Source organism: Oreochromis aureus, linkage group 19 (genome assembly GCF_013358895.1).
Source record: "Oreochromis aureus strain Israel breed Guangdong linkage group 19, ZZ_aureus, whole genome shotgun sequence".
NCBI classification, from domain to species: Eukaryota; Metazoa; Chordata; class Actinopteri; order Cichliformes; family Cichlidae; genus Oreochromis; species Oreochromis aureus.
The window spans coordinates 1,975,101-1,997,390 of NC_052960.1; the positions used below are offsets into that span (position 1 = coordinate 1,975,101).

Sequence of the window (22,290 nt, forward strand, 5' to 3'; positions counted from 1 at the left end):
ATCTGTATCTGCAGAAAACAGAAACCGGAAATCAGTTTAAATCTATCAGTGAAACTTCACAATAATGCAAAATATTTCCTGACACAAGAAGAGCGTGCTGATTGGTTTGGACAGTTTGTGGTGAAATAATAAAGTTTTTGCAGGTTTTTCAATGATTCATCTGCGTTTTCCCCCCAACTACCTTAAACCTTTCTGAGCTTTATCAATAGAAAACTCCTCACAACAGGAGTTTGGATCAGAGTGAACAGATTGTCTTTATCAGACACATGTAACACCACCAGGCGCTTATCAAGGAGCGCTATCAGCTGATCGGCCTGTTTTATCAGGTTTCACACCACAAAGAAATAAAGATGGTGGATCAGAGTGTGAAGCACAGAGGAGTCCCGCCTGCACAGCTACACGATTCATTTTAACTTTATTTACAAAGACAGGAGTCTGTACATGACGACGGGTCCATGATACAGTCAGAGGTTTATCTCACTGAATCATCACAATCTGACCGACAGACAACAAACTGAGTCACGTTACCTGATGTGAGTTCCTGCAGCAAGCAACAGTCAAACTCTGCCTCCTTGTGGGTTAAGAAGGTATTACAGCCACTCGTGTCCTGCTGTTTGTGTTTAAAACCTCGTAGTGTAGCAACTTTATGAACAGTTATTGCCATTAGTTATTATACTGCTTGTTTCCAGCTCCATGTCTTTACACTTGGACTCAACCAGAGCAGCTTTGCATGAGTCACAGTTCAAAATAATCCTTCTTCATATTATACTGGGCTTTGGTGTAGCCCCTTAGTTCATCCTCTGTCTGAAACAAGCTCCTCCCACTTTAAGCCAGCTGTCTTCTACAAGTTTATTTCATCACTTAGCAGCCATCTTGGTAACACCTTTGGGCAGTTATTTTAAAGCACAGAGTGTCAAACTCAGTTTGGTTTGATTCAGTGAAAAAATGAACGGATTAATTTAGAAAGCAGTTGTGAGCTCAGGACAGCTGCAGGTACAGAAAGCTTGTTGTGGTCAGATGATGCCGACCAGACGTTCTTTCACTGATCTGGAGCTGAACTAAAGTGTTAGACGAGACTTTGGGAGTCACATGAGGGACCAGCTGAAGGATCCTGTTCCTCCTCACACAAAGGAGCAGATACTGATCCTGCTGATGGGGTAGGTCCTGTCCAGCTCCCAACATGTGATGAGCTGTCTCCTGGTATCTCCTCCTCACTCATGATGACACCCATGGATGTCCTCACCTGTTCCACCTGAGAGGCTGCAGGTACCGTCTCATGCTGTCAGCAGCAAAAAGCAAAACTAGAGAAAACTCAGCAGGGATAAAGAGAGCGCACACAATGGTCTCTGCTTCCCGGACAGATGGATGTCCAGTTAGGAAAAGTTTAACTGACTTTGTGTTGCACTGTGATGATGGACTCAAACTCTAAATGAAGACGAGCACAACACATGGAGGCATGCTGACGTCCTGCACGACTGCAGCAGCGTTCAGTCTGTAAACGCTGCATGAAACCACTCCTCCTTGAAATACTTGCACCTCCTCATGCCTCACACGTGCTCTACAATCCTCTGCGGCGCTCTAATTGCTCGGTCTGAGCGGCGTGCATGCAGGGAGCGAGCGTTCCTCGTCAGGTGTCATTTTTCTGGCTCGCCTGTTTGTTTGTTTAACCTCTAAAACAATCAGAGGTGTGAGAAGAAAACCAACACAGCAGCTTTGACGTGAAGCAGCGTGTGTGTGTGTGTGTGTGTGTGTGTGTGTGTGTGTGTGTGTGTGTGTGCGTGGGTGGGTGGGTGGGTATGTGTTTGCACTTGAGGACATTAAATAAAATATGCATACATGCTAGTCTGATATGGTGCTTTATCTGTTATGTGGTGTTAGCAGGACACATTATCATCATAATGACAGATGTAGTCACCATGATGTTTTATGCAGAACTTTGGTTTTTAGACGGAAAATTAATTTTAATCCTTCATTTTTTTTTAAAGTCCATCATTTTTCAGAGTAATTGTAAAACTTACACGTGATAATGTGAAAGAGAGAGAGAGCAGCTGCTGTGCACAGCTGTTCATGTTTCTGTGGTGTTGTGTGTTTTAGGTGGAGGACAGCAGGACGTGATGGCTGGGTGGTGTTTCTATCACTGCTGCATGTTTGTGTTTACTTCAGTTAACTGCTGAGTTTGGGTTCAGATTGGAGGATTTGAGGATGTGCTTTGCTTCGTGGTTCATCTGCTGGGATGTTGTTGTGTTTTTCTGTTGTGAAGTATGTTTTTAATGAGAGAACGCACGCACGCACGCACGCACGCACGCACGCACGCACGCACGCACGCACACACGCGCACACACACACACACACACACACACGCGCACAATGAGAGCAGAAACAAAGGTCGGTGACATAACATCCTCCCCTCTCTGTTTCCTGCCTCTGTGCACCAGGAGCCTCGACCACGACCAGATGAGCGTTTCCACAGAGTGCAGCTACCAGACCGAGTCCGACTGGACGTCCGTGATCAGCTTCGACATGAACGCGGCGCCGGGAAGCCCGATGTCACCCTCCAAACACTCCAAGGTGGGTCTGAGTTAGTCATCAGAGATTAAAGATTCATACCTACGTGTGCATAATGTCAGAGCAGCTTATGTTCCACCCTGAGAGGAGAAGCAGATCAATATTAAACATTAAAAATATAAAACTGAATTTATCTCCACGTCTTTATTGAACTCTGTGAGTCAGTGCAGAAACTCTTAGCTGCTGACGATCACTCGGAATGATGACGAGGACTTTGGAATCGTTTTTCCTTTAAAACTTTCACTTCATTGATGATTCTGGGTGATATTGATCAATCAGCTGTCGGCTCATAGATCAGGAGTTTTGTTCTTGTTGCTTCCTTTGGATCATCAGTTATTCCTCTCTGTGTAGTCCACATGTGGAACATCCTGGTGGTCTATGGAAAATCTGGGAGTCAGATCATTAGGAGCTCTGCCGTCTCTCACAGGAGAGTGATGTTTTACACTTTCACTCCAGATGTTGTCAAATCTGGTTTTTTTTCTTTCAAATTTTTATTTTTAGCTGTTTTGAGATTTTCTGGTTTTTCTGTGGCGCCTGGTCCATGAGGTCCAGATGAAAGCAGAGAGGAGATTATGTGTCGTGGTTTCAGCTTCAGCTCTGATTACTTTATGTTCCAGTTATTCAGTTTTTGATTTCTTGAATTATTGAGGCCTGGTTCTTATTTTGTTTTGGGTTTTTTTGTTTTTATTGTTTGTCCATAACTGTGATTTAGGTGAAAATTAGTGGCTAAATCTGACATATTTACACGCTGAATTTAAGTGTTCATGTTAATGAATATTCATAGTCCCTTTAAAATAAACAGAAACATGAAGATGAGATCATTTTAAATGGTTCAGAGTTTATGTGACTCGATCAGCTGATTGATCACATTATTGTTTAATGAGCCATCATGTTTGCTGCCAGCTAACCGTGTCATCGTATTCAAACACGAGCAGATGTCTTTATAAATCATCACTGTTGGTATAATGAACGGCAGCACTGACGGCTCTGTGAGGCGTTTCCTCCAAATCTAACTGTGCAGCACTTCTTTGTTAGACACTCTTTTATTTAAAAATCTGCAAGATGTCAGAAAGTTTGAGACTTTAGAAACATAAAAACGACAAGTTCAGACGCACAAAGTGGAAGGAATGGATCAGAAGTCCAGATTAGCTGCATTAGTCGTGTTAGGCGGTCAGATTTCCTCTGATTTTATCTTCATTGAAGCAGCAAACGGCGCTCGGCTGGATTTGACTGACTAACGAGTTCAACCTGCTGACATTGTTCACCTGTTAAAAACACGACTCCAGTTTCCTGCAGAACATTTGCTGAGTAAGCAGCTGTGACAGAGGGAAAAGGAAGTGAGGTCGTTATTCAGAGCATCAAGGCTGCACTGCGTGGAAACACTGTGCATCCAAACATCACGACAAAGATGGACGCTGTGGTCTCAGAGGACCAGGAGTCTCTCAACTTCTCAGAGATGTTGATTCGAACCGAAAGCTTGCTGCTCATCAGAGATACACAACGAAGGAAGTTCACAAAACTGGATCAACAAAGCCTGAGAGTCTGAGATGACGCGTATCACGATGGTTATTGAGTTTCTCTGTTACGCCGGGCTGTCAGATTCAGGATCTATGTGGGTCACGTGACCTTTGTCCTGCACAAAATGCTGCTTACTCCAATCACAGACATTAGCAGATGGTGACGATGAGAAGATGATGATTAAAAGTCACAAAAACCTTTAAAGAACATAAAAAAATCAAACAGTAAAATAAAACACTGAGAGATGAATGTTGCAGAAAATCATTAATCTGCTGATTTCGTGCACGCAGCGGTAAAATAAACATTTACATTCGAGCGGATGATTTTATGTCTGAGCGCGCTCAGTGCTGCTGTTTATTTCTAAGGTGACAGGTGAAGCTTACAGCTGTGAGACTGGATCCATGTAAAGCAACAATCACTGCTAACATCTGCCTAACATCCCACACACACACACACACAGAGACACACACACAGAGACACACACACAGACACAGACACACACACACACACACACACACACACACACACACACACACACACACACACACACACTCGCCCAGCAGATAATCTATATCAAACTTCAAACACGCTGTAAATAAAAGAATCTGACCATAACCTGCTCCCGGCTCAGTATCAGTTACCATGGTGATTAAGCCAGGTAGCAACTCTGAGTTTAACCTTGACGCGGCTCGCTAAACCATTAATCTGACCTGGTGTTACACCCTCTGATCTCTGAGCTCAGTAAACTGATGACTTCATGTTCTCAGCTGCTTTCAAGTCGTATAGAGTCAAACAGGAAGTGACAAAAACACAGTGGACATGTGTTCATTACTGTGGAAGAGCAAAAATGCTAAAATCATTAAATAAATGCAGATATTATTCAGCTCTCAGATTGTGACTTAACAGGTGTTGTTGCATTTAATGACACATTCATTAATTCAATCAGTTATTAATTTGGGACTTTGTTCCTCCATAGATGATTTTCCTGATGTCAGTCGAGACTTTTGTCAAATATTTTATTAGCACAGATGTTTACAGACTTAAAGAATATGAAGAATGTTGTTTGTGGACATAGTTTTTAATAACAGTTACTGTAACAACGTGCTTCTCCTTTAAAATGACATGCACATAATCCTGTTGGATCCTATTGGCCCTCGGCTACTTCCCATAAACAGAAACCTGCCAAACCCGTCCTGCTGTGCTATTTGTGTCTGTGGGAGGACCAAAAACCTATGGGGGACATAAAATGCCAAAATTACTAACAATAAAACCCTCAGTAAGTAAATGACGTTGGGTTAAATGCATGAGATTCATATAAAATTAATGTCTTCATTCATATACAGTATAATATAAATGTATAAGGCTTTTCAGATTTGGTGTGTGAAACGATGCTGAATGATTGCTGCAGTTCATTTCTAACTATAAGAAGCTTTAATTAGCTCGTGTTGGCGTCCTGTGAAGCTGAAGCTCGGGCGTCCTGCACTGTTTAATTTTGATCTGCGTTATCTTTCCCGCGTGTTTTTATTACAGTCTAACAGATAAGGACGTGGGGCATAATTCACACTGATATGGAGCTCAGTCCCCACCTACCTGACATTTGTCCCTGCTTTGGGTAAACAGAAGGGCAGCGGGTGGTGGAGGACTAATACATGGCGGGCAAAGGTGGAAGGAGAGTAATCCTCTGGGTTTCGACACGCTCTGGATTTCAGGCCCTTAAAGTAGGTAAAGTAGCAGCGTTTCCACTTTGTTTTCCGTGGTTTGTTTCTGTTTGGATATGAACTGGAAAAACTGAGCCTGAGCTGCTGTTTGCTCAGTGAAAATATGGAATTGCTGGAAAGCACAGTGAGGGTGTTGAAATGGGTTTGTCTCACAGAGAAATGCTCCTCTGTCACAGCCGTGTGGTTCCTCTACACGAGACTGAGACTTAAATGATTTGTTCGTGAAGCCGGCAGCAGATAACAGGCGTCCCATTCACACGCACGCTTTAGAATGAGGAAGGGTGTGCTGCTCTCCGCCAGCCTCGTCCACACCCTCTCATTTTGACTGGATTGAGAATTCCTAGCTGGCTTTCACAATAGTGTTTTTTTTTCACACACTGTCTGTGATGTAGGAGGCAAAGCCCACGTCTCAGAGCCATGACACGCTCAGGTAGAAGCACTCAGTGCTGCCCGAGGAGGAGGAGGAGGAAGCTTTAAGGGTTTGATTTCTTCTACAAGGTGTGATTAGTCGTCGGTTCTCGGCGCAGTTCTGTGTGATTTTGGGACTAAGTTTGACACAGAACTTGGAAGGATTTCTGCAGTTTGGATTCCAGGAAGTCAGAATGGTGTGTAGCTGCTGTGGCTCCTGCTTCTTGTTCTAACATGTGCTCTTTGTTTTTTGTGACAGCCGCCAGCTTTGGTTTTGCAGTGCGTGCGTTATGAGCAGCCCGGGGTTCAAACTGCACTGTGGAAGTCTCTGCTGTTCTTTCACCTGCTCTGATATTCCATGTTTGTTTTCCGGGTTTGTTCTGAGCCGTTTGAATCTGTGAGCCGTGAGAATAAAAGTGTTTGTGTCTTAGTCATTCAGTTTTACTGCTGCTGGGTGTCTGCGTTTAGTTTAGTTCAGCTTTTCACTCTTAACAGGCACCAAAAATGGTCAAAAATATTTTCATAATAAGAGAGAATAACGATATTAAGAGAGGATTCGCCTTAATGATGCTACTGCTTTTGTTTGACATTCCCATATTTCCCGACTTTCGGTATAAGTAATGTAAATAAGCTCAAAGTAGAACAAATATTCAAAATAAAGGAGCTCAGGTAAGAAATCTAAATAAAATGTAAAAATGCTTTTTTAAACATGAGTATGAGTAAAAAATCAAAGTGCGGTAACGATAAGCTGTTATAAGAGCTTGTGTTCACAGCGCGTGGCCGTGCTGACTGTACAGGTTACCTCACATTACACAGAGAGCTGTTCCTGTTCAGAGTCACTCAACCAGTCCATCCATGTGTTTGAGTAAATGAAGCCGATAAGATCAATCAAATCTGAAACGTTCAATAAGCCTCCAACATTTAAGCTTCATTTTGGGCAAACCTTCAAAGCTCATGTGGGATAACTGGCTGCTTAAAACCAGTTAGTTTATGAAAGATCTGCTTTTACCTGCGTTTGTGTATCAGGATCAGATTCTGTCAGAATTATAAAACATGTTTCCTTTTCAGCTGAAATCGAAAGAGCTCTTATTGATTGATTTAAAGGAAGATAAATTCCAACCATTTGCGTTTCTGACTAAGTGAGAAATAATATTTATCTAGAAAATCTTTCAGGTATTCTCGTCTGTGACTCAAAGGTATGTCGATGAAGGCACCTGCCAGTTTTCATTTCTACAGAAAAGCCGACTCGTCTCATCTCAGCTCGACTGAGAGATGAACCCGAGTCTGATTTTCACTTATTAAAGCGTCAGGATGAAAGAATCAGCTGTTCGATTTTTATACACACACCGTATAAACAAACACATCCATCAGTGTTCGCACACTGAAAAAATACAAAAATACTATTAAAATTTAATCGCATGTACAGAGACTCAAAAGCTCAGACTTTATTTTCGGTTTAGTGCTTCTGCAGAAATATCCAACAGTCTTTTTGTGTTAATCCTGCTGCCACAGTTACTTTACATTTATTTCCATTGCTGTTTGTTTTTGATGATGTCACTCCGTCGCCGCCGCCTCTCTGGCTGCCATGTTGTAGTTCCTGCTGCTCAGCAGGTGACAGTGATTTGGATTAGTTGGAGCTTCTGACCAACACTCGCTCTTTCTTCTCTCCTCAATTCGCCTGACGAGGATCGACAAACGTTTAAAGCTTCAGTTTTTACTTGGAGCCAAATAACCTGCAGCCTGTTCTTTCTTTTTCTTTGCTCTGATTATATAACAGGAGCTCTTTTTCAGGGATTTCCTTGAACTTCAAAAATGATTCAAATGTATAAAATGGATGAAAAGGAAAAATGAGGTGATGGTGGTGGGATAACGTTAGACCCAGACTTGTATGTGTTTGTGGAAAGTGCAGAGAAACAAGAACTCCAGGACAGGCAGAGCGCACGATCCAGCTCAACCTCAGAGGAAGTACACCAGGGTTTTTGTCCACGTTTCTTTATTGAAGTCTTACATCTCAGCGTTCATCTTTCCTGCCTGTCCTCTTTTCTTTTTAGAGTTCGGAGGAGAAGAAGTCAGTGTTCGGCCGTCTCACCAACTTCTTCAGCTCCAAGAGGAAGAAGAGCAGCAGCCGGAATCATTCGAGCACCTCCACCGACAGCTGCCCGGCGTCCCCCTTGTCTCCACATTCACCCCAATCTGAGCCAGAAAATGGGTTAAATGCTGAGCACAGCGACACCGTGAGCCAGAGCTCCAGCCGGAGCGCCTCCAGCAGGGCCTCGCAGGTCACAGTAGAGGCAGACATGCCCTTTGCAGACAGTAACAGCACCGGGAGAAGCAGCGTGAAGGAGCTGGATGCAATCATGACTTCCACATCCACAGACCCTGCATCTGCCACCGAGCCAGATCCAGATCCTGGTTTAAAGTCAGAAGTGGGCTTCACTGAATCCGTGGTGGAAGAAGTGAGCAAACGGCTGCAGGTGAATTTGGAACAGAAAGTACTGAAGAGACCAGAGAGCAGCAGTGAGGATGAGATCATCAGCCCGACCACACTGACGTCACTTCAGATCCCCCTTTCTAAGGCTGCGGAGTCCCCAAAGTCTCCTAACCTAACCTCCATAAGCTTAGCATCAAAGAAAGCATCGGTGAAGGTTGGAGAGAAGGGCCACAGCACGGCGCTGAGAGGAATAACTCTGGGCAAACAGCAGGGAAAACCTCTGGACCTGAAGAGGGAAAACTCAGGAGGACCCAGGACGAGCACTCGCATATCCACCAGCAGCCTCTCGGGGGAAAGTGCAACCATGAGAGAGGAAAAACCCCAAGGCGAGTCTCCTGTCCTGTTCCACAAAGCCATATGGGTGGAGACACACCTGGGAGAGGAGGAGGTGGAGTGGGAGAAAGAAAGGGATGTAATGAAAAAAGAGGAGGAGGGCTTTAGAGCAGACTCGCCTCCTCTTTTGGCCGTACCTGCCACAGTAATTCCAGAGGACGACTCAGAGGCTGAGAGAGCACCAGAGAGCCCTCCCACCCCCTCAGAGACTCCTCCGCTCAGTGGCAGCCTGCCACATTCACTCTCCTCCCTGTCACAGACTGTGGGGGAGGTTCACACCCCCACGGAGCAGCCGGAGGGGCCGGACACAGACTCAACAAGGAGTTTTCCTCAGGTTCAGGAGCGATATCGGCCGAGATCAATCCGGATCACACGCAGGACCGTGAGTCTGCCTTCGAAGAGCAAAGGTGTTGCCGAGGTGAACACCAGCCCCGAGCCGAGCGTGGACGAGGACGAAGGTTCAACTTCAAAGAGCTCAAACACAACAGAGGCGAAACCGTGAGTGTCTGTCTGTTTTCATTTTCCTCTGCTTTTACAGCCTCTTTGATCCAGAGGAACAGAGCTCAGCCTGCATGCAACCCGAGCTCCGAGTTCCCATGGTGCTTTGTGCCAGAGCTGAACAATGGGGCTAAAACCTGCGCTGAAATATTCATCCACCCAACATCCAGCCACTCAGAAACACCTTCTTTAAGCTTCTGACACTTTACTGGATTTGTCAAATGTAGGTCAGCCGTTCTGTGTTAACCTTTGGTGTTCATTCACTACCTCCAGTTAGTCATTACAACCAGCAGCTCTCACGTTTGACCTCAGGATGCCGTGGAAACGCTCAGCCTCGGGAGGAGTGCCTAAAGTTTCTACACATGGTTAAAGGAGTTTGATTCTGCAGGTGGTTTTACTGACAGCACAGTTCATCCAGGTTTACCGTCATCGTGCAGGAAAACAGTGGAAGCTCTGCATGTGTGAAGCATTTTTATGGCATGATTAGAGACACAAAATGTTTGAGTGATATTTGAACTGAATCAGGTCAGAAAGCACTTTCACATGAAGGCTCGCAGATGCAGTTTTCCTGTTGTAAGTTTTTCCCTTTGGTCGTGTTGTGCAGGTGAAAACTGAGGAAAACATTTGGCATTTACAGCTGCTGCTCTCATGTTAGGCTGAAATCTCCCTGCTAAGTGTCTGATTTGTAGTTTCAGGCCAGTTCTTCTGCTTGTTGGACAGCACAGAGTTTTAAAAGTAGTTTTCTTATTTGCCGTCCTAAAAGTGGACACTCAATCAGGCAGAGGCTCAGGTGGCTTTACCCACTCTGGGAGGGCAGAAGTGCTGGTGAGCTTAGCTCCAGGTCTTCCTTTGTCCTCGTCTTGTGTTGCTGTAATTAGGCCAGGAAATTTTACCTTAATAATATCAAAGGTCTCCAAAGGCACAAAGAATGGTCTAAATATGCTGCTTTTAATCAGTTTTCAAACATTTTTTTTATCCTTTATGCAACAAAGTATTACAAAGCCAGAATCTATTTTGCTATAATACTCAGTGGTTTTTACAGGGAGAAGTTCAATGTAGGGTCTAATATACTTGTGGATACATAAAGTGTGTCTAGAGCTGTGATTAAATATTTTCTCTCTGTGTCTTCTGACAGACGGCTGATCCTCAAAAACAGCAATGATGCTGACTTTAAGGACACAAACTTCGATCGACCCGCACATGAAGACGAGTCTCCACTCTCTGAGGCAATTACTCCTGAAGCCATAGTTAAAACAGACTTGGAGGCCTCAGACTTCAATGACACTTCTGCAGCGTCAGACATGTACAAAAAGAAGCCAGCAGCTGCAGAACCAGCGGCGAGAGGCCAAGCAGCTAACCAGGCTGCACCCCAGAAACGAGTGGTTAGAGGAGCAGCAGAAAGCCGGCATACCACGGCGAGTGGAACAAAGACCCCGACCTCTGCAGCTGGAAACAAGGCCAAGAATGTCCTAACAAAGGCAAAGGGCTCCACAGAGGGCACAAAAGTGGAAACTTCCAGTGATAATCCAACACAAAGAGACGGAGCCGTTATTATGTTGCCAGCATTAAAAGACCAAAGTGCCAGCGCTCCCTCCGGTGCTGCCGGTTCAAAGTCTAAAATCCCCAAAAGATCAACATCAGACGCAGATGTGAAATCGCCGGTGACACCAGATAAGACCTCAACGCCGGACACCTCAGGGCCCAAACTACAAAAACAACCTAGGACCAAAGAGACTCTGAAATCTCCAACAACTGCAGCCAGACCTGGAAGGAAACCAAGCTTTGAGGAAAACAAAGGAGGAAAATCAGTGTCGGGGAACGTTTCTCTCATGAAAACTAGGACCGGAACAAAACTCAGTAAGGACAAATCAGATGAGGACTTTGAGTCTGTGAACTTGCTAAATGACGTGGAGAATGAGGAGAGAAAAAGTGGACACCCACCACACAGGGAAAGTCCAGACGTCAAAAAAACACAGCAGCAGAACGATGTGGAGAGCTCTCCGAAGAGCCGGCTACCCGTTTCATCTCCGACGAGAAAGAAGGTTGATATAACCTATAAAAGGGTTTCATCGGGTCAGATGGACTCGGACAGACCTAAAACAGTCCAGAAGACAAGTCCAGAGCAGAAAGATGCAACCGCTGACGAGAGTCCTGGGAGTGAGACGCCGCCACCGCTACCCGAAAGTCCAAAGAAAGGTAAGAAGGCTCGAATACAGCATGTCGGACAAGGTGGTTATCAAGCATATTACTGGTTACATGAGGGGGGGCACATATGAAACCCAGGGGCAACTAAAATGAACAAACAGGGTCATTTATGATTAACATTTCATACAGAAATCCCTGATGAAAATACAGGCTGTTTTTCATCTGTTGCTAGTTTGAATCTGGACAAACATCTGGTTTGCAGATGTTACTGCAGAAACACTCCAAATATTTAGGTTATTATTATTATCTGAAAAACAGTTACCTAAATATGGAATAATTGCCAATAAAATGCAATCAAATAAAACATATAAAGTTAATAATAGACATGCATGTCTGTGAAGGTTCTCAGTCATCCAGGTCATCGTAGTCTAAGGAGCTTGGAAAGAAAAGCGTCTGGACTTCTTTCAGAGGCTTGAAGCTTCTCAGATGAGAGGTGAAACATCTTCAAGCCACTTAAAGAAGTTCAGACGCTTTTCTTTCCAAGCTCCTTAGACTACGATGACCTGATGACTGAGAAACTTCACAGACATGCATGTATTATACACAGAAGAGTTATTTTGTGATTTAAAACTAGTATTTACTCCTAATCGTTTAACCTGTTTATTTTTGATTTTGGCAGTGTCTGTCCTCCATAATAAGATGCTAATTAGTCATATTTCCTGTGTTTGTCTGTGTTTTTTTTTCCCCAGCAGGAATTGTCCCACCAATGAAGCCACCCAAAAACTTTTCTAAAAGAATCCATGTTGAGAGCGATACTCCGACCTCCAGCATCTCTCCACTTCCCACCAAACAAGAGAAAACTGTCTCATCAAGGATCTTTAAATGGAACGAAAACATCAAACAGCATCAAAAAATGCCTGCAAAAGATTCACCTGAGACCTCGTCGTCTGTGAGCAAGCTTCCCACAAGAGCCCAGAGAAGCTCCAATAAACTAAAACCCAGACAACGTTCCCAAAGTGGGAATTCTGAGGACTCAAATCACAACACATCGACAGAGACGGATGTAAAAGCACCTGAAAGCATCACGGCGAATGAGCGTGACAGTGAAGACACATTTAAATTCAAGTCGGAGGGAGAGGAATCCATTATAAAACACACTGATGAAACCAAAGTGAAAGAAAAAGAGATCGGAACCAGTACAGCAACTGAAGACATTTCAAACATCCAGCGGTTGCAAAACAGCGACGCAGTTATTACAAAAAGTGTTCTGGACACAGGAGCCGAGGTGCAGTCGAGCTGCGAGATCGACAAAGCAATTCCATCTCAAGTTACTGATGGAGGTCAAGCGGAAAATTTGTCTGCTATTCAAAATAAAAACACAACACGAGAACCAAAATCCCCGTCACTAAAAACACTGAAGCTAACAGGAAACGTGAAACTGGGTTTAATCCAAGATAAAAACGCGGCACCACGAACTCACGACACAAAACAAGCTCCTGAAGATGAAACTGACATGCCGAGCAAACCCGCTGAGGGTGACAGTGTTCAAAGGGAGATACGTGGACGTATTCCTGCTAATAAAATAAATGCATTCACTTCCAAGCAAGAGATAAACAGCAGCAGTATTCCTACTAAACTGATTTCAAAGGATGACTCAGATCAGTCTAAACCAGCCAATACAGAGCAGCAAAAGGATTTATCAAGGGAGGATCAATTCACAAACGAAAGGGACACATCCCTGACATTAAACAGGGCCTTAGCAAAAGATGTTGAAGTAGAAGAGAAAAGCAAAGAGGAGGGTGGCAGGAAACCAGCAGAGAGGTTGGGCATTCAAACAGAGGCTGTGACTGTTTGTGAATTGTCCAAGAATGTTGAAAATCAGTTGCACAAAGAGGCTCTTTTACTCGCAGGAGGATCTGAAGGGAAAGGCTCAAAACCAAATGAAACACTTAGTGACACAGCAGTGGAAAGCACTGAGTCACAGAATAGTTGCAAAGAGGCGCTCAAGGGCATAACCACAGAGAGAGCCATTACAAATTCAGAGAAATCAGCACATCTGTCATCAGAGGATAGAGGTTTATCAGCTGAGTCCAAGGAAGAAACGCAGACAGGGGTTACAAACGCTCTGAAAGAACAAACGAGGGAGGAGCAAGCAATACTCCATGAAACTACAAAACAGCAGCCTGAGATGCCTTTGAAAGAAAACACCGAGAGCAGCGGTGAGAAAACAAAAGCATCAGAAGTGAAAAATGAATCCAAACTGCTTTTGACCAAAGATGAGGAAGTCGGAGATGAAGACACAAGTCTGGACGACAAACGTGACAGAGGTGTAAAAGGAAGACGAACTCCAGAAATAAGAGACGTAAACACATTCGATGCTGAAGCTGATAAAGAAAAGAAGACTTTATTGAATGTGACTCAAGAAAACAAGAAGGCGGTCGCTGCTAAAGACCAAGGTGAGGACATTACAACAAAGGCTAATCTAAATCAGGCCCTTGCAGAGGTGAAAGCCTCAAAGAAGACATCAGAAAAACATATTTTAAAATCAGATGCAACTAAAGAAGTAAAAGGTGCCAGCACTGAAGCTACAGAGGATTTGTCAATAAACAGCTTGGTGAGTGGGACTGAAGCTGCGAATGCTGACATTAAAGCTAACATCCAGGAAGACCAAAAGTCCATAATTGTTGGAGACCTGAATAAGGACATAACAAATCCAGTCAAAGATCCAGATGATAAATTAGACCAGAAACCAGAAATGGTCAAAACTGGAGGTCAGGAGAAGACAGTGGAGAGCCAGAATATGGATATAACTCAAGACCAGACCTCTCTAAGTACAGAAGACACCAAAGAAAGGATCGACACCAATGAGCTGTCAGTGGACAGTCCGGGAAATGATGCAGTGACTGCAGATAATGAAGTTGGACTTCAAGGTGAAAGTATAACAAAACCAGCCCAAGAAAAATCAGTTCAAGAGAAGACAGTGGAGAGCCAAGAAAAGGACATAATTCAAGAACTGATCTCAGTAAACACTAGTACAGAAGGTACCAGAGAAAAGACAGAAGTCAGTGATTCATCAGTAGAAAGCCTGGAGAAGGAGATGGGAGATATGAATGTTAATAGTGTTAGCAAACAACAGACTGACCAAGATGGAAATGCTACCAAACCAGAGATGAACCAGTCAACAGGTTCAAAAAAGGAAAACAAAGATGGTAACAAATCTAGTCTAAAATCTGGTCTGAAAAAGCGAGTGGGAATAGTACAACCAGAGTCTCTTGTGGAGGCAGAAAGCCAGATTCAAGACCTAAAGGTTGTCTGTGATGAGGAACCTAAAGACAAGAATGAGACCAAGGATTCATCAGCAGAAAGCTTGGTGAAAAAGCCAAGAACTTTGGGTACTAACAGTGATGCTGGAATCCAACAGGACCTGACGTCTTTAAAGGTTGAAGTTGACAACCAAAAAGAACTGACTGAATCTAAACTTCATGAATCTGAACAGAAACCAGAGATGGTCAGAGCTGAAGTTCAGGAGAAGACAACAGAGATCCAAAATACAGATGCAACCCAAGAACTGACCTCAGGTGGCTCTAGTACTGACGATACTAATGAAAACACTGAAGTCAAAGTTGCAACAACTGCAAATGCTAATAATGATGTTAGCAAACAGCAGGTCCAGGCTCCTGTAACCCTTAACAACCAAGATGGGAGCATAACAAAACAAGAGAGCGACAAATCAGCAGAATCCACAAGTCCAACATCTGCTCTAAAATCAGAATCTCCTCAGGAGGCAGCAGAAAGCCAAAATCAAGACCTAAAGGATGCTGATGGAGCTAAAGAGAAGGCTGAAACGAAGGATTCATCAGCAGAGAGCTCAGTGAGTGAGATGGAGGCTTTGCAGACTCATATTGATGCTGGAATCCAACAGGACTTGAAACCTGTAAAGGCTGAAGTCCAAGACCAAGAAGAACTGACTGAATCTAAACTTAATGAATTTGAACAGAAACCAGAGATGGTCAGAGCTGAAGTTCAGGAGAAGACAACAGAGATCCAAAATACAGATGCAACCCAAGAACTGACCTCAGGTGGCTCTAGTACTGACGATGCTAATGAAAAAACTGAAGTCAAAGTTGTATCAACTGGAAATGCTGATAATGATGTTAGCAACCAGCAGGTCCAGGCTCCTGTAACTGTTAGCAGCCAAGATGGGAGCATAACAAAACAAGGGAGCGACAAATCAGCAGAATCCACAAGTCCAACATCTGCTCTAAAAGCAGGATCTCTGCAGGAGGCAGCAGAAACCCAAAATCAAGACCTAAAGGATGCTGATGGAGTTAAAGAGAAGGCTGAAACCAAGGATTCATCAGCAGAGAGCTCAGTGAGTGAGATGGCAACTAAAGTTAGCGACAAGCAGAATGGAGACATTACAAAACCAGAATTGAATAAGTCAACAGAATCCAAATGTCCACACCCTGGTCTACAACAGGGACCAGAGACTGTAAAAACAGAATCTACAGATGATGTGGAAAGCAAGATCTCATCAGCAGAGAGTTTGGAAAATGAAAAGGCTAACAATGAAATTAGCAGTCAAAAGAACCAGAAGAGCACACCTGTCAAAGTTGTGCAAATAAAGAAACCAGAGACAATTACTGAACCTCACACAGCTCCAGGTACTAATCAAGAACAGAAATCAAAGGCTGTAGCAACAAAGGATCTGAAGAAAGCAACTAAAGATCCTGAATTAAGTGTAACATCAAGTGTTTCCACGGCTGGAAAAGCAGCTGGCAAACAGGAACAGAAAAACCTCATTAAAGAGGTTGTTGGAGTGGATGAGAAACTAAAGGCATCAAAGATGAATGCCAAGAAAGAATCACCCACTGTTGGTTCCAGTGAGGTGTTTCTGAAGGATAAAGAAACAAAAGAAAAAAGAGAAACAGATTTTCTAGGTAGTGCTTTCAAAAAAGGACTACAGACTGCAGAGAAGTCATCCACTTCATCCCAAAGTCTGCAATCAAATGCAGACGTTCCATCCGGCTGGTTAGATGTGGAATCTCATCAGAAGAAGAGAAGGGTCCACAAAAGAAGATTTAATACGTCTGCTAGTGTGGATGACCCTCTTGATGACACCAATGACTTTGATGATTTTATCAGGAACATTAAGGAAGGTGGGATGCCTTTCGCATTGCCTCCAAAGAAGCATGTTCATAAAAAGTCTCCACCTCCACATTTTGTCTTGCCGGCCATTAAGGAGGACCACTTTGAGAAAACGTTCGATCCTGAGGAATTCCAGTTTGGCTTAAGGAAAAATGGACGAACCTTTATTGACCTTTTACCTACTACAATTCTTAAACAAAAGGGAAATCAAAGGAATGGCCAAACTGTGGAAAAAAATGCCACACCCACTCCTGAACAGCAAGCAAAAACACTTGATGAGGTTGAAGGTAAATCTGGACTCCAAGAGGGGGCCAAAGCTGAAGCAGGAAAAGAGGGGCAAGACAATGGAGAAGAGCCTGTGAAGCTTACATCAAGACTTAATAAGATTTCCATCCTCTCCAGCTTACTTACCACTCGTTCCACCAGGAAGAGTACAGAGGAAGCTTCCTCTGCCTCAAATAGCACACCTTCCTCTGACCAGCAGCAGGGCATGCCCTCACTCAGAAATGTGGAAGCTGCTGATTCACCAAAGCCTGAGGCCACGGCTGATAACGTGGGTGGGACGGGTGTAGATCAAAGCCCGGTCACAGGAGGTGGTACAGGAAGAGTTAGTGAGTCAGTCTTTAGCTCCTCCTCTCCTCCTCCTCTTGTACTGCCCTCGTTCTCTGACATAAAGCTGCCTGAACATTTAGAGAAATTACTGAAGAAGAACAAAAAAGAAACAGAGACCTCCAGAGCGCAGACAATTCAAACTAACCAGAATACAAAGGAGACCATCGCTATGGACCAGGACCTGATAGCAGGTCTAACTAAGGTGGATCTGAACCTGAAGAGCCCTGAAGAACTTCCTCCAATCACCAACCACATCCAGCAGCGCCCTCCAAATGGATTTCAAAAGACGACTTCAAAGCCAAAGGTAGGCACGAGACTTAAATGATATCTTTGCCTGTTAGCAGGAAGGATTCTCAAAGCATGAATGGGTTTTAATCAGCTAAGAAAATCTGCAAAGCACTGATAATTTCCTACTTTATATCCATGGCCACACACGCCCCACCTTCACACTGTTATGTGATGCTGTTGCAACCAAACTGTGAATCATTTACAAGTAAGGACAGGAAAGATGAACGTGTCCTCAGTGTGGAATTCTGCACAGGAAGTCTCTTCCAAGATCGGCTCGTCGACAGCTCGTCTACCAGGCTGAGATGAAGTGTTTGCATCAACAGGCAAATAAAGCAGACCTATGACAAGAAATGTGTCTTTAAATAAACACAGTGTTTATTTCTCTGCCGCGGGCACGAGAGGAAACAGGAAACTGATCAAAACAAATTAATATTAGCTGATGACTTTAAGGTAAAACAAAATGAGGCACAAACGTTTACGGCACAGATGATTAAAATATGAAACTAACAGTAACTTTAACAGACTGCTAAGAGTACACTTTACACTCTGTGTCTTTAGTATTGTATACTTTCATGTGCCCTGTCTGTGGATGTTAAATGCTAATCTTGATAGAAATGTAGCACGTTTACATCTTTTATTTCTGTTGATGTCTCTTAGCATGCTCTGCTCCTGTTAGCAAGTCTAAAATAAAACCTAAACTAGGGAAATAAAGTAACCATCCATCCATCCATCCATCCTCATCCGCTTTATCCGAAGTCGGGTCGCGGGGGCAGCAGCCTAAGCAGAGAAGCCCAGACCTCCCTCTCCCCAGCCACCTCCTCCAGCTCATCCGGGGAACACCAAGGCGTTCCCAGGCCAGCCGAGAGATATAATCTCTCCAGCGTCCTGGGTCTGCCCTGGGCCTCCTCCCGGTGGGACATGCCCGAACACCTCACCCAGGAGGCGCCCAGGGGCATCCTTGTCAGATGCCCGAACCACCTCAACTGGCTCCTTTCGATGTGGAGGAGCAGCGGCTCTACTCTGAGCCCCTCCCGGATGGCCGAACTTCTCACCCTATCTCTAAGGGAGAGGCCAGCCACCCTTCGGAGGAAGCTCATTTCTGCCGCTTGTACCCGCGATCTCGTCTTTTTCGGTCACTACCCACAGCTCGTGGCCATAGGTGAGGGTCGGGACGTAGATCGACCGGTAAATTGAGAGCTTCGCTTTTACACTCAGCTCCCCTCTTCACCACGACGGACCCGGTGCAGCGTCCGCATCACTGCAGCCGCAGCACCAATCCGTCTGTCGATCTCCGGCTCCCTTCTCCCATCACTCGCGAACAAGACCCCGAGATACTTGAACTCCTCCACTTGGGGCAGGAACTCATCCCGACCCGGAGTGGGCACTCCACCCTTTTTCCGGCTGAGAACCATGGCCTCAGATTTGGAGGTGCTGATCCTCATTCCCGCTGCTTCACACTCGGCTGCGAACCGTTCCAGTGCGAGCTGGAGGCCCCCACCGATGAAGCCATCAGAACCACATCATCCATAAAAAGCAGAGATGAGATTCTGAGGCCACCAAGTGAAAGCCCTCCGCCACTTGGCTGCGCCTAGAAATCCTGTCCATAAAATTATGAACAGAATCGGTGACAAAGGGCAGCCCTGGCGGAGCCCATCGCCCACCGGAAACAAGTCCGACTTATTGCCGGCAATGCGAACCAAACTCTTGCAACGGTTGTATAGGGATCGAATGGCCCGTAACAGTGGGCCAGACACCCCATACTCCCGCAACAACACCTCCCAGGACACCCCGAGGGACACGGTCGAATGCCTTCTCCAAGTCCACAAAACACATGTAGACTGGTTGGGCAAACTCCCATGCACCCTCAAGTATCCTCGAGAGGATAAAGAGCTGGTCCAGTGTTCCGCGACCAGGACGAAAACCGCATTGTTCCTCCTGTATCCGAGGTTCGACTAACGGACGAACTCTCCTTTCCAGCACCCTGGCATAGACTTTCCCAGGGAGGCTGAGGAGTGTGATCCCCTGTAGTTGGAACACACCCTCCGGTCTCCCTTCTTAAAGATGGGGACCACCACCCGGTCTGCCAGTCCAGGGTACTGCCCTGATCTCCACGCAACATTGTAGAGGCGTGTCAACCAGGACAGCCCTACAACGTCCAGAGCCTTCAGGAACTCGGGCGGACCTCATCAACACCAGGGGCTCTGCCACCGAGGAGTTATTTAACTGCCTCAGTGACCTCGACCCCAGAAATTGGCGGGTCATTCCCTCATCCCCAGACTCTGCTTCCTCCTCGGAAGACGTGTCAGTGGGATTAAGGAGGTCCTCAGTATTCCTTCCACCGTCTGACAATTTTCTCAGTCGGCGTCAGCAGCGCACCGCCAGCACTATACACAGTGCAGGTAGAGCACCGCTTTCCCCTCCTGAGACGCCTGACGGTTTGCCAGAATCTCTTCGAGGCAGTCCGAAAGTCTTTTTCCATGGCCTCTCCGAACTCCTCCCACACCCGAGTTTTTGCTTCAGCCACTGCCCGAGCCGCATTCCGCTTGGCCTGTCGATACCTGTCAGCTGCCTCTGGAGTCCCACAGGCTAACCAAGCCCGATAGGACTCCTTCTTCAGCCAAGTAACTCTTGGGTAAAAGTATTATTGTAACTGTAACTGTTAAATGAATGGGACTTCACTAAAAGTAATGAATGAATACTTAAAGTTGCTGTGTGAGCACTCAGGTAAAAAGAGAGGGGGCAGTAACTGACAGCAGGTTACTCCAGGGTGAGCCACGGTTAAAATAAGGAGGACTGCCGTCCCAAACCTGACGTGGAAACAAACGACTGCCTTAAAACTAAAAACTAGAGGTGTCAGGAACGTGTTTACTGACGTCACAGATCCTCTCACAGACAAAACGGTTATACAAGAAAACAGAAAAAAGTATTCAACTCACATGGCCAGGGCCATCGGGAGGCACTCAGTTCAGACGACCACTCAAAGTAATATTTAAAATTCAGCTTTAGGTTCATAACCTAAATCTCTCCCAACTCTTCTTGCAGATTCCTGCAGTAAGAGGGTTCCACAAAAGGCCTGGAAAGGTACTGCAGTGTATATCTAAACAACATAGATTGAATTTCTAATGATGGATTCCAGTGACGTGTCTGTCTCTTGATCTAGATCATCATACACGAGCATGCTCAGTTTGGAGGAGAGGCCTTTGAGCTCTACTCTGATGTAGAAGATGCCACCACCATGAAGCTGTCCCCCATCATATCCGTCAGAGTCATCAGAGGATGGTACGCGTTAGCGTTAGTGTGATGCTCAGACCTGGATATAGTTAATGGAAAAACACTCAGTTTCGATTTAACCCCCAACAAACTTTAATGTTGTAACATAGCAGCACATTTGAACTTATCCAGGTGATGTGACTGAACTTTCCTCTGAAATCTTTGGTGCTTGTTTTGTGAAAAGTGTAGAATTACGTGATTGTGTCTCTTTAGCTGGCTCCTGTATGAGAAGCCTGGTTTCCAGGGCCGTATCATCGCTCTGGAAGAAGGTCCTACAGATGGCATCGTGAATGTCTGGGCAGAGGAGGAAAGTCCTGCAACACTAGGTGAGATGGGTGAACCTATTCCAACAGCACCTGTGGTCATCGGCTCCATTCGACTGGCAGTGAGGGTGAGTTGGGTTTCATTTAACCTGATTCAAAAAGCTCAGTTTTCCAGGCTTATTGTAAATAAAGAAATGAACTGTCAAAGTTCTCATACAGTGTTATTTTTGTGTGTTTTATAGGACTACAGCATGCCCCAGATTGACCTGTTCTCAGAGGTGAACGGGTTGGGGAGGATGGCGTCCTACTCTGACGACACCGTAGAGGTCAGCTCCTATGGCATCCCACAGACCACCGGCTCCATTAAGGTCCATTCTGGAGTGTAAGTGGACACTTAAATGTCATTAAATGGGAATTCGCTGTTGTTGGTGTTACAGGCTCATTACAAATCTGAGATTAAATACCAGAAAAGAATGCTTTTAATTTTTTAAAATGTCTTCGTTTGTTTACATTTTATAGTTATTAGTTATTAGTCATGATGTCTGAACCGGAGCAGAAACCCTGTGGTAGTTTAAGAGCACAGAAAGATAAAGTTTGATGGGAAATCATCCATCTGTGCTCTGTGTGTGAAGGAATGCAGGCGGCAGGCCGGAGCTTGTGGTTGTCCCAGTTAACTGCAGCAGATTCCTGATGGGTGGAGGGAGTAGTGAGAGTGCTCATTATTCCCTCCATTGTGTCAAAGATTAACCTTTTCTTTCAGGAAAGTAACCCTTAAATGTTGAAATCCTGCTCACCTTTCCTTCCCCTCTGTCTCGTGTCTGTCTGCAGCTGGCTGGTGTACACCGATCCAGGGTTTGCAGGGTTCGTGGGCGTGCTGGAGGTGGGAGAGTATCCCTGCCCGGAGGCCTGGGGCTTCCCTGAGCCCTTCGTAGGCTCGCTCAGACCCCTCCGAATGGTAAAGTACAGGAAATACACAATATGATGCTACGCAGTCTGATCAGCCACAACATTAAAAAAGTCTGTCAGGGTCGGA

General features: G+C 45.0%; 1 protein-coding gene across 5 annotated transcripts in view; it reads left to right on the forward strand.

The window, feature by feature from the left end:
* crybg1a (crystallin beta-gamma domain containing 1a) overlaps window positions 1-22,290 on the forward strand; it is a 44,714-nt gene that overhangs the window by 15,482 nt on the left and 6,942 nt on the right. Inside the window, exons 1-10 of one of the 5 annotated variants that reach the window (XM_039603448.1) lie at window positions 620-1,266; window positions 2,436-2,568; window positions 8,261-9,531; window positions 10,667-11,727; window positions 12,426-17,740; window positions 20,767-20,805; window positions 20,885-21,003; window positions 21,208-21,385; window positions 21,500-21,639; window positions 22,086-22,212. In XM_039603448.1, coding sequence (XP_039459382.1) covers window positions 2,455-2,568; window positions 8,261-9,531; window positions 10,667-11,727; window positions 12,426-17,740; window positions 20,767-20,805; window positions 20,885-21,003; window positions 21,208-21,385; window positions 21,500-21,639; window positions 22,086-22,212 — 8,364 coding nt within the window. In that variant the 5' untranslated portion in view covers window positions 620-1,266; window positions 2,436-2,454. Of the gene's footprint in view, window positions 1-619; window positions 1,267-2,218; window positions 2,260-2,435; window positions 2,569-6,246; window positions 6,407-8,260; window positions 9,532-10,666; window positions 11,728-12,425; window positions 17,741-20,766; window positions 20,806-20,884; window positions 21,004-21,207; window positions 21,386-21,499; window positions 21,640-22,085; window positions 22,213-22,290 lie in introns of those variants that run through there. The other 4 variants (XM_039603447.1, XM_039603445.1, XM_039603446.1 and 1 more) reach the window with 4 other exon arrangements.